We start from the raw sequence: 13,252 nt of genomic DNA on the forward strand, positions 1-13,252 counted from the left end.
TGATATTCTCTTCAGAGTTAACAAGACTTATCTATTTCTTACAGATTACAATGCTACATTGTTTGTCTTCTACATAAGACTGTAAGGCATTTAAAAGTTTCCTCGATGCTTAAAAAAGCATTATAATTAATCATACATTGAAAACTATCGTATTCTCCTTCTCCTAATGTAATTCGTTTAAATAAGTATAAGTCATGTGTCATTAGGTCATATAAGTCATTAGGCTAACAACTTTGTGTCAGCCTAATGTTACCTAGGCAGCTAATGTTTGAGTGGTTTACAATATGATTGCTTGTTTTACTTGTTTTCTGTTTATTAAAATAAAGTTCTTTAATTCTTAAAATATTTAAGTGTTCTATTAACTTTCCAAACATGTGTGCTTCTTTCATCAGAAAATAGTTATCTGCAGGAGCCTTATTAAATTTCATCCAGAGTTTTTACCTTTGTGTTTGATGTTACCATAAATAAAATTCTGTATCCTGATGAGGACACAATGATTAGAGGAAAATATAGCTGATTATTTATTCCAATTTCCGCTATTCTTAATATCATTAAACCTTAGAATAAATCAATAATATCTTATTTGTAAACAAAAACTAAATAAATATATATATATATGATGCATAAAAAAGAACCTTCATTATCATAGCCATCTGGACCAAAGATATGATCTTCAGTTGAACTGCAGGGATGACCATGTGAAGGATAAGCATACGTTACACATAAAGAATTCTCAATATCAAAGACTTCTTTAGGAGATAAGTTGAATGGAATCATAGGAATATCAGCATACATTGGTGGAAAATTCTCTAAATTATGCCTCTGCTGCCATTCCCAATATATCATGTCAATATAAGCATGAATAGAATAAAAAAGTGGATCATATGCACCAGCTAAAAAATAAAAAAGCACTTGTTTAGTATTATAATGAGCTTCTTATAAAGCTATTATATTTCAAAATAAATATATATATATATATATTATTAATTAATTAATAATTGATGAAATATAAAACTGCAGGAAATGGAGAAAAACACCCTAAAGGCAAGAATTCCACATCTGTTTCAGAAATGTGGAATTCTAGAAATTATTATTATTTTTATTTTAAATGAAACAGGAACACCTACTACTATAGTTTCTTGATAGGGCAGTATTTGATATAAATTATAGTATACAAGAAATTGTATTCCTGCTTTAGTCTTTACCAAAGCATGAACAAACAAAGTTTGCACATGAAATATCTTCATAACTAAGCTACTTGTATAGGAGATCAAAGAGATCTCAAATGAATTGCTTAAAGTATCCCATAATGCAAAGCACACTTCCTTTCTTCTTCTTCTTCTTAAGCTTCATGAACCCTTGAGGTTCTTAGCTGTCCTCAGATATATATATCCGAGCTGTCGGATATATATAAATCGGATATATATTATATATATTATGAAATATCTTCATAACTAAGCTACTTGTATAGGAGATCAAAGAGATCTCAAATGAATTGCTTAAAGTATCCCATAATGCAAAGCACACTTCCTTTCTTCTTCTTCTTCTTAAGCTTCATGAACCCTTGAGGTTCTTAGCTGTCCTCGGATATATATACAATCGTGATCGTATTAAAGTGAGTTACTAAAGAGACCAGATAAAGGTTACTCACATCACTGATGAGAATCGAGCCTAGGTCTTTCCGACCAAAGGGCTATGTCTATATTGACTGAGATACAGAGGTTCATACTTTAGGTATGAATATTGCTATGCATTATGGGAAGGGTGACTATTAGGCCACATCTGGACTACTGTGCATAGAATAGGTCACCTCATTTTCAAAAGGATGAAAACATGTTGGAGAGGGTCAAGAGGCGATTGACCAGAATAGTCTCTGATCTCTGAAATGTGGAATATGAAGAAAGGTTGAGACGATGCAATTTGCAGAGTCTAGTGGATAGGAGGAAGATGGGTGATATGATAAAGATGTATAAGTGAATAAAGGGTTTTTAATAAAATGGTGGGAGACTGAGGGAGAACAAGAAGTCACCTCTGGAAGCTATATAAGGAAGGTGTTAGCAAGGGAGTGGAAAGCAGGTTTTTTGCATGGAGAGTTGTGAATGAATTCAGTGAATTCATTCACAATGAATTCAATAAATTTAGAATTGGAATTCATTGCCTGAGATCATGGTGTCTGCAGAGAATTTGAATGTGTTTAAGGTGCAATATGATGAGCTGTGCACATGACAAAAGAGACCTCCTAGATGAGTCTATGATTCAATGGGAATCTTGAAGGTGACAGATTGGGATGATAATGATAATAATAATAATATGACATGATTATATAAATTTAATGACAGGAAGATGAGAGATATCAAAATAGAAAAAATACTATTCATTATTTGATCACACAACTAGTTTCATTTTCTAAGAAAACTTCATTGGGTGCATAAAAAGAGAAATACAAAAATATATATTACAAATGGCAGCTATAAATTAATTTGTAAACATATTGCTAATATTTGAAGCCATTCTGAATGCCATAGTATTGTTGGGCATGTTCATATGGACATGATTTTGCACATGCTAAATTGCTGAAGAGTGTCAATCAGATAGTTATACCTACGGGTAGTATTAAGATGGAATGGACTGAGGTCAATTTCTGCTGATTCCACAATTCTTTTCTCCAGTTCATTGAAGCATCTAAAAATGCTTTCTGATTTGTTCCACATCACTGGATGAATGATATGAAACTAAATTTATTACTATATATTATTATTCCACAGTAAATATAGAATGGATATAGTAATTATATGTATTAAATAAATTGAATGACTAGAAGGATTTTAATGACTTTAAAATCCGTATTTCTTTTACTACTCTTTCTAAACTCCATTCCTTACTCGGTACACCTAAACCAAAATGCGATAGCTTAAAGGATCCAGGAGTTTATTGTTTCTGGTGTAGCTGCAATGTACCCAATTTTGATCAGACAGAGAAATCCACAGAATTGTGTATGGAAGAACATGTGAGAGACATTACATATGGTAGAACTAGAGACAGCATAATATCTAATTGGTGTTCTTAATTCTGTTCACTTTAATGATGAAAATTCTGTCATTCATTCAGTGATCTGGATCAAATCAGAAAATATTTTTAGATGCTATGATAAACTGTAGAGAAGAATTGTGGAATCAACAGAAATTGCCCTCAATCCTGTCCATTGATATAATAAACCCTAGCTATAACCTATCTGATTGTCACTGTTCAGCTATCCAACTTTGGCATACACGTGATCATGACCATGTTAACATGCACAACAATATTATGGCATCCAGAACGGCTTCAAATATCAGCAATACATTAGCAATTTAATTTATAGCTGCCTCTTGTAATGTACAATTTTGTATCTCTTTTTATGTTACACACCAGATAAAATTTTCTAAGAAAACAAAACTAGTAGTGAGATCAAATAATAAATAGCATTTTTTCTATTTTATTTTGGTATCTCTTGGCTTCTAGTCATTAAACTTATTTAATATATATGTTACGGTTAAAGTGATAAATCCAGTTATTATTAATGATTACCAGTTAAAGCGAATAATTAGAATTAATCACTTTAACCAGTTAAGGTGAATAATTCCTCGAGGAGTCTGGTAAATGTAATATAAAAACATGTATATAGGTTTTGTACATAGGTTTTCTTTCTCAATAGAAATTATAACAGCTTTGGCTAGGTTAAGTTAGGTTAGTTTATAATGAAAAAAAGTACTTCTTTTGCACTCAATGAAATCAGAAATCATTATAAACTAACCTAACCTAACCTTAATCGGTTGGAAATCATTATAAACTAACTTAACCTAATGTAAACTAACCTGGATGTCACATGTTGAACCAGAGTGTAGTCGTAGTTTGTCGTGGGCAGATAAATGGGGATACAAATAAAAGTTGTTGTGAGCAGATGAATGGGGATATAAGATAAATCAAAGAGAAACTGATCAGTGTTTTTCTCCGTTGATGAGGAAAGAGGTACAGCAACAACATTTATGATTGCCAAGCTTAATGACTGCCTGCAATCATTAAGCTTGGCCCACAACAATGTTTATCTTTCATCCCCATTAATCTGCCCACGACAAACTACGACTACACTCTGGTTCAACATGCAACATCCAGATTAGGTTAGTTTATAATGATTTCTGATTTCATTGAGTGCAAAAGAAGTACTTTCCTTACTTTTTTCATTATAAACTAACCTAACCTAAGCTGTTATAATTTCTATTGAGAATCAAAACCTATATATAAAACCTATAAACATGTTTTTATTGCATTTACCAGACTCCTCTAGGAATTATTCACTTTAACTGGCTAAAGTGATTAATTCTCGTAAATTATTCACTTTAACCGGTAATTATTAATATAGCCGGATTTATCACTTTAACCGTAACATATGTGTGTGTGTGTGTGTGTGTGTTAAAAATACCAAGCTATTTTAAACCTGGTTTTACTCCATTACATTACTAAAATCTTGGTATTTCTAGCCTGGCTCCCACTGATGAGACCTCAATAAAGGTCGAAACCGGTCTGGGTAGTGGCCCCTTCCCTTTAATATATAGCATCATACGTCTCCTCAAGGAGATGGGCTGTGCATTAAGGGTAAATATTAAGAATAGTGATCAGAGCTTATTCTACTTTTACCATGAGTTGCCTTGACTTGCACTACTTTGAGAGTCAGCTAGACTTCCAATACGTGCAGGTGCAAACTTGACTTGTTTGTCTGTTTGCTTACTTGGGAATTGGAGTAAAACCAGGTTTAAAATAGCTTGGTATTTTTAACATTTATTATACCCAAGGTAAAATATTTTCGACATATGTATATATATATATATATATATGTTAAAGATACCAAGAAGTTATGTAGTTGGTTTTAATCCTTTACATATATATATATATATATATATATGTTAAAGATACCAAGAAGTTATGTAGTTGGTTTTAATCCTTTACGCAAGGAAGCAAAACAATGTTTTGCACATGAAATATATTCATGTCTGAGCTACTTATATATCGGGACTAATGAGTTATCATCACATCACTTGCCTTCATATGTATCTCATAATGCAAAGCACACCCTGTTCAGATGTGTAAAATGCTATGCATAATGGGAAGGGCCACAATTCAGACTGGTTAAGACTTTTATTGTGGTCTCATCGGTGGAAGTCAGAACCGAGAGGGATAGCAATGTTGAAGTAATGCAGAGGTCATATATATATCATATACAAATGGCCAAAAGGTGCTCATCCTTATTCATAAAAAAAAGAATTTAAAAAAAAATGGATGAGAGAAAGATGTTGAAAGTTTTGTACCTTGGGTTTATTATATACTTGGTTTTAATCCTTTACCCAAGGAAGCAAAACAATGTTTTGTGTGTGAAATATATTCACGTCACAGCTACTTTTATATAGAGGCTAATGACTTCACATCACTTGCCTTAGTATGTATCCCATACTTCAATTACGATTCAATGATTCAATTATTAAACATGTGCTGGACAAAAGGATGCACAAAGTATATTTTACTGGAGGTAGAATGAGTAGAGTGATTGATGCATTAGATATGAGAAGTAAGCGAGCAAAAGAGTTGGTCATTGTAACAGGTACAAATGATGTGATTGCGAACAAAGAACATATCAGATTAAATATCAGGAGATTGTTGAGATGGATAAAAGATAATGGTGTGAAAGAAAAGGTAGTAAGTTTAACATCACTATCATTCCTGTTGCCCTGGAATGATAGTGATGAGATGAGGCAGAGATCAAGGATTATGAATGATATGTTATCAGAAATGTGTGAGGAGAAAGGAGTGCAGTTTGTTAGTGTGGAATGAGTTTGAAGGTCAAAGTGAACTGTATAGGATCGACAGACTGCATTTGAGCGGTTTTGGTGTGAGTCGCTTGGAGAGACTGCTGCTGGAAGGTAGAAAAGTGAATGCAGAGAATGAATCTGATCAAGTGGGAAGCAATGTGGAGAGTGAGAAGGAGAGATTAACAAGGTAGTTACAAATGAAGAAGTGAACAGTATGAGTATAGAGAAGGAGAGAACAGATGTACAAGCCAGACAGGGAAAGGTGGAGGCTCGGGATGGACAGAGAAACACAGTGTGAGAAATATAGATGCTCTAAGAGGACGTGAAAGCATGTGTACACAAAAAGGTAAAGGGATAACCTGGAATCAAGGGAAAAAGTTGTATTTGAAGAAGGTTAAGGAGAAAAAGAAATGGCTCGAGTTAAGCATGGAGTAGTCACATCAAATAAGTGGTATCAGTGGAACTAGTTATAGATAAAGGAATAAGCTGATGTGTTTGTATAAAAATGCTAGAAGTGTAAGAAACAAGGCAAATGAAATGGTTGCATTAATTGAGTCTGTTCACCCAAAAATTGTTGGAATAAGTGAATCATGGTTGGATGAAGACGACATCCTGACAAGAATAGAGATAGAAGGGTATTATTTGTTTTTTGAGGATAAAAAGGGTAAAAAGGGAGGGGAAGTGCTATCGATAATAGAGAAAGAGTTATGTCCATACAAAGTAGACATGCAAGAGGGAAATAGTGCCAGCAGTTTTGAGGCAGTGTGGTGTGATAGAGGTGAACAGAATGAAATACTTAGTTGGATGTTGTTATAGACCTGGTAATGTAGATGCTAGTGACTATGAAATGTATAATCAAATCAGCCAAGTAAATAAGAAAAGGATGATTTTAATTATGGAAATACAGACTGGGATGATGAGATAGCAACTGGAAGTAAGGAAAATGAGTTTCTTGAGTTTTGGAGAGACATCTACCTCAGACAGTATGTAACAGAGGGCACATGAGAATCGAGGGTTTTGATTTGATCATCTTATCAGAGGATGTAATTATAAATGAGGTATCCAATTATCCTCCACTTGGTGAGAGTGACCATGAAGTGATTACCTGAGTGGTTGCCAGCAATGTGAGGACCTCTGTAAGAAAAGGATATATGTGGAACTACAAAGGTGGTGATTATGAAGACCTCAGGAGACAGCTTGCAAGTGTAGCATGGAATGAGGAGTTAGCTGTAAAAGAGATCAATGCAGCTTGGGGATATTCAAGAGCTATCTAGTAGAAGCAATGTCTAAATGTATTCCAACATTCAGAAAGTAAAATAAGGTAAGTGTGAAATGGATGAATTAGGAGAGTAAGCATGCAATACAGAGAAAAAGGGCATTATGGAGACAGCATAAGAGAAATGGTAGTAACCAATTCCATGAGGATTACAAGAGCAGGCAAGGAGGGTGACTTGGTTGATAAGGGTAACAAAAGGAAAGTATGAGCAGCAGTTAGCTAATGAAGCCAAAAAAAATCCTAGAGAGTTTTTCCGATATGTTGCCAACCAAAAAAAAAAAAAAAAGAATGATTATGGAATGATGACATTGATTGAAGAAAATGATATAAGGACAACTGCTGCAGAAGATATAGTGGAGACACTTAATGAGCAGTTCATAAAGATCTTTCATTTCTTGTGAATGTGAAATCATGGAGAGACTGAGAGCAGTTAATGATAGGAGGAGAGACTGACTGTAAGTGAGCAAGAGGTGTATGGAGAATTAAGCAAACTTGATGTTAAGAAGGCTGTGGGACTTGATAATATATCACCGCATATTCTGAAGGAATATGCCAGGGAGTTGACATCTGCCTGGACATATTTTTTTAATATGAGTCTTATGCTGGGTCGAGTTCCAAAGGAGTGGAAGGAAGGCAAGATTATGCCACTTCATAAGGGAAGTGATAGAATTTAAGCATCAAATTATAGAGCTATCTGTGTGTCAGGTGTTATGGTTAAGTTGCTGAAGCTGGTGAGAACTAGAATCCAGAATTGGGTTGAAAACAATGGTATTATCTTTGATGAATGGCATGGATTTGCTAAAAGGAGGTCATGTTTTAGTAATCTACTTACTTATTACAATAAGGTGATGGCTTCTCTGGACAGAGGAGAGAGATACACAGTAGTATACTTAATCTAACAGATAAGCTTACATATTGATGGTTATTCATGACTTATTTTTAATGGTATTAACAACACCAAACAATTTTATCAACAGATGTTTTATTAACTGCTTATATTTTGCTGAATTTCAGATCAGCATCTTCAGAGCACAACACAGGTAGTATACACGACAGTGAGTAAGTGAAACAATACAACTGTAATGGACAAAAGATCTAAAGTCCTATTTTAGCACCCTCTAATGTTGTAAAAAAAAATTATAGCTATGTGGGAGTTAATGCAATCATATTTGTTTAGGTTAGGAGAATTCTTCAAAGCCATGGCTGACTCAAAAAATAATAATTCAGATCTATAATGGCTTCTAAATAGCACATTCATTTTCTTCCATCTAACCCTGGGTGAAGGGGTATCCAATACGTGGTCTGCTAGTTCTGACTTGCCATGGTAATAGTAGCGAATATATTTTTTTATGTTCTTCCAGGCAGATATCAACTGATCTTCCTGTTTGCCCATAGTAGGTTTGCTCACCTAAGGATAAACTTCACCTTCTAGCACACCCTGGTGTGTATTAAGTTCCCTGAGACAGTAACTTGGCCTACTATGGCAAACAGGAAGATCAGTTAATATCTGCCTGGAAGAACATAAAAAATATATTCACTATTATTATTAGTATAGCAAGTCAGGACTAGCAGACCATGTATGGGATACCCCTTCACACAGGATTAGATGGAAGAAAACAAATGTGCTATTTAGAAGACATTATAGATCTGAATTATTATTTTCTGAGTCAGCCATGGCTTTGAAGAATTCTCCTAACCTAAAGAAATATGGTTGCATTAATTTGCCAAAAATGTGGGAGACTGTTATCGTAAGAGCAACTCCCACATAGTTGTAATTTTTTATTTTTTTTGCAACATTAGAGGGCACCAAAATAGGACTTTAGATCTTTTGTCCATTATCCATATGGGGTGAGTCCACGCTTTGCTTCTATGACAGATCTAACTCTGCTGGGGAGACTTTCTACCAGGAGTCAGAACATCCTTGGAGGAAATGGCAGGCCCATTCTTCCTGAAGAGCTGCTGTAGCTAGATAGAGCAGTTTGTGATGTGGGCTGTTGGGGTCTGGAGCAAAGTCGGCATTCTAATTCATCCCAAAGATGTTCTATGGGATTCAGGTCAAGGCTCTGGGCCGGCCAGTCCATTTCTGGAACATTATTGTCCACAAACCATTCCCTCACAAACCTTGCTTCATGGCAGGTAGCATTGTCATGCTGATACAGACAACAGTCATAACTGAATTGATCTTCTATCATAGATAGTACGCAATGAGTCAAAATGTCCTTGTAACCTTCCGCATTTAGATTTCCATGTAGTGTTATGAGAGGGCCAAGTCCATTCCATGAAAAACACCCCCACACTCTAATGCCACCTCCTCCAAATTTCACTGTCAGCACTACACACGCTTGCAGGAATCATTCTCCAGGCATTTGCCACACCCAGACCCTCCCATCAGACTGCCACATGGAAAAGCGTGATTCATGAGCGTGACTCCAAATCATGTTTCCAGTTATCCACTGTCCAGTGGCATCACTCTTTACACCCTTCAGGTGGCTCTTAGCATTCACAGGAGAAATGTTTGGTTTATGGGCAGCTGCTTGACCATGGAACCCCCATTCTCCTTAACTCACGATGCACAGTCATGGTGCTGGCTGGACAGTTAGTAGGACTGCAGAACTCCTGAGTGATTGTTTTACTCAATGTCTGAAGATTTCCATGAACCACCTGCTTCAACACTCGACAGTCCCTGTTTGTCATTAAATGCGGACTACCCAACCGTGGTTTTGCCTTCACGTTTCCACTTAACAATCTCACCAACTGTTGACTTGGGCAACTTGAGGAGGGTTGAAATGTCTCTGACAGATTTCTTACTGATGTGGCAACCAATAACTAGTTCACGTTCGAAGTCACTGAGCTCCCTCGACTTACTCATTCTGCTCATACTTCTTATCACTGAACAAAACACAGCTCTATGGCTCCTTTTATACTGGTAAGTGAGGTTGTAGTGACATCTAGACATCAGTTTACAAATTACAGAGGGGTGTCCAGATACTTCTGATCAGATAGTGTATAAGCAGTTAATAAAACATCTTTTGATAAAATTGTTTGGTGTTGTTAATACAGTTAAAAATAAGTCATGAGCAGTATACTTAGATTTTGCAAAGGCTTTTGAAAGATTATCGATAAGTTGATAGTCAAACTAGAGCAAATGGAGTTGAATATCAGATTAGTGTATTGGATCAGAGACTGGCTATCTGATAGACATAAGCAAGTTCTGTATGGGGGAGCAATATCCCAGAAAAGGAAAGTCAATAGTAGTGTGCCTTGGGAATCTGTTTTAGGATCATTGCTGTTTAACCTGTATGTTAATGATAATGGCAAAGATTTGGATGATGAGACAAACTACGAAGAGTAGACAAGATGTTTTGGCCTCACAAGAAGACTTGAATAAATTGAGTGAATGGGCACTGAAATGGGGATGCCAGTTCAATGTTGCAAAATGTTGGTTTTTAAAATTTGGCACACAAAGCGGGGATGTAGAATTTATGCTTGGTTGGGATATACTGCTGGAGGTGGAAGAAATAAGAGATATTGGGTGATAGTGGATAAGGATCTGAAATTTAGGTGACACATTGCCAAAATTGTGAGGACAACACAAAGAATTCTGGGAGTGATGAGGAGGAGGACAGTGACTTGTAGAAGTAAGGAGATTCTTGTTCCATTTTATATGGTTTTGATTAGGCTACACATGGACTACTGTGCACAGATTTTTTTATCTGGTTTTCAAAAGGTTGAAGAGATGTTGGAAAGGGTCCAGAGGCAACTGACTAAGGTAGTGTCTGATCTCTGTCGAATATGAGGAAAGGTTGAGAAGATACAATTTACAGTGTCTAGTGGATAGGAAAAGGGAGGTGATATGATAGAGACCTACAAGTTAGTAAGGGGTTGTTATAGGATCAATGTTTTCAAGGTTTTACAGAAAACAGTGGAAGATCTGGAAGCTATATAAGGAGAGTGTGAGCAGGGGAGTGAGAAGCAGGATTTTTGCATGCAGAGTTGTGAATTCTGCATGCAAAAAACTCTCAGGCAAGGCATTCCAATCATCCATTCGAATGATTGGAATGCCTTGTCTGAGAGTGTGGTGTCTGCAGAGAATTTGAGTGTGTTTAAGGTGTAGTATGATGAACTTTGTGTATGACAAAAGGACCTCCTAGATGAGTCTTTGACTCTATGGGGCTTGAGATAATAATAATAATAATAATGCAATATATTGTGCAAAAAACATTTTTTTGCTTTCTTGGGTAAAGGATTAAAACCAAGTATACAATTTCTCAGTATCTTGAAAGTATAATAAACCCAAGGTGAAAACTTCCAACATCTTTCTCTCATTCAGAGATTTTTTTGTTAATAAGGATGAGCACTTTTGGCTACTTGTATATGAGATATATATGACTTCTGCATTATTCAATCTTGGTATCTCTCCGGGGTTTGGCTCCCACTGATGAGACCTCAATAAAGATTGAAACCGATCTGGGTAGTGTCCCTTCCCATTATGCATAGCATTTTACACATCCAAAAAAAAAAAAGGGGAGGCATGTGCTTTGCATTATGGGATACATACTAAGAGAAGTGATGTGAAGTCATTAGCCTCTATATACAAGTAGCTCAGACATGAATATATGCCACGTTTCATATACTTTTCCCAAAGAAAGAAAAACATTGTTTTGCTTCCTTGGGTAAAGCATTAAGACTAAGCATATAATTTCTTGGTATCTTTAACGTATAACAAACCCAAGGTAAAAAATTTTCAATATATATAAAATAAATTTTTAAGGATTTTTTGAGAATAGTACATTACAGTGAATGTATTATATGTGCATGGGTAGATGTTGAGGATGTTTATGTAGAGAGGTTGAATAAGAAAGGAGAGCGATTGTGGGTATGCTGTAAGTGTAATGTATTGATGAACTACAAGGCATCGCTGAATTGTAGTAGGGAACATGGAGAAGTAAGCAAAACAGACAGTGAGAAAGAGAGAATGTGACTGGTAAGAATGAATGAAAGACTGAAGATGAAAAATACAGTGTGACTGATGATAAAACATGCGAGACTGATGGTGAAAAAGAGTGTAATTCGTGGTAAGATAACATGCGAGACTGATGGCAAGACAGAGAGTACGACTGATGTTAACAAAGCATGTCCAACTGATGGCAAGATAGTAAGACTGAATAATGTACATAAAGTAATTCAATATTTGAACACAGATTTGGGGAAAACAAGGTAAGAGATACAGTATGTGTAGAATGAAAGGAAGAGGAATGTAGATATGTATGGAAGAATGAAGAAGAATGAAATGAAACATGGCCATATGAAGGATCCGGCCTGGCTGGCTGGGTGGTTAGTGTACCTGCTCTCCATCCAAAAGGCTGCAGGTTCAAGTCCTGCTGTGGGCACAGATGTTTGTGATTGTCTGTGAAAATACCAGTGGTGTGGATGGCATTGGTGTAGATTAAGACAGGAGTGTGCCGACCATATGTGCAATGTGTGCGATGCACACAAGCGCCAGGATAGTAAAGGCATCAAAGAGGAGGAAGTGCTTAAAAAAAAACGTTTTTTTAAAGTGATTTTTTATTTGGGGGGGGGGGGCAACTAAAGTTTTGCACACAGTTGCCGAACACTACTGGTGCACTCCTGGATAACTGGATGAAGATGGTAGTTGCAGTTCATAATAGTTGATGGATTGAGTGGTGAAGACAGAGTTGTAGAGTAGGTGCCCTCTCTCGATAAGTCTTTGCACTCCTTGGAGGTGTCGCATAATAATAATAATAATAATAATTAATGTGAAGTCATTAGCCTCTATATACAAGTAGCCCAGTCATGAAGATACTTCACACACAAACTTCATTTACTTACACTTAGATAAAGGATTAAACCAAGAATATAATTAAGTTTTAAAAGAGGTAAACCGTGAGTAGACATATCGGTACACAATAAATAACGGAAAAAACTCACGTAGAAAGATTATTTATTAGTATAATTTTCGCCTGTGTGTCACAGGCATCTTCAGTACATTAAGCTCAAAATTAAACACTAACTGACAATTCCAAAAAGCGTCACCTAAGTAGCTGGTGTAAGATAACTAAAAAGGTCATTAACTTTCCTAAAAAAAAAATAAATAAATAAATAAATAAAAAATTAA

General features: G+C 35.7%; 1 protein-coding gene across 3 annotated transcripts in view; it reads right to left on the reverse strand.

Annotated features, from left to right (window-relative positions):
* Positions 1-13,252, reverse strand: part of LOC150093698 (kielin/chordin-like protein) — a 1,333,292-nt gene that overhangs the window by 982,017 nt on the left and 338,023 nt on the right. For all 3 annotated transcript variants that reach the window (XM_090412628.1, XM_090412627.1, XM_090412629.1), the window contains one exon: positions 636-893. In XM_090412628.1, the coding sequence (XP_090268754.1) occupies positions 636-893 (258 nt within the window). The remainder of the gene's footprint in view (positions 1-635; positions 894-13,252) is intronic.

The sequence above is a fragment of the Typopeltis vanoorti genome, chromosome 23, assembly GCF_054136105.1.
Source record: "Typopeltis vanoorti isolate ZY-2024b chromosome 23, IOZ_Tvanoo_1.0, whole genome shotgun sequence".
NCBI classification, from domain to species: Eukaryota; Metazoa; Arthropoda; class Arachnida; order Uropygi; family Thelyphonidae; genus Typopeltis; species Typopeltis vanoorti.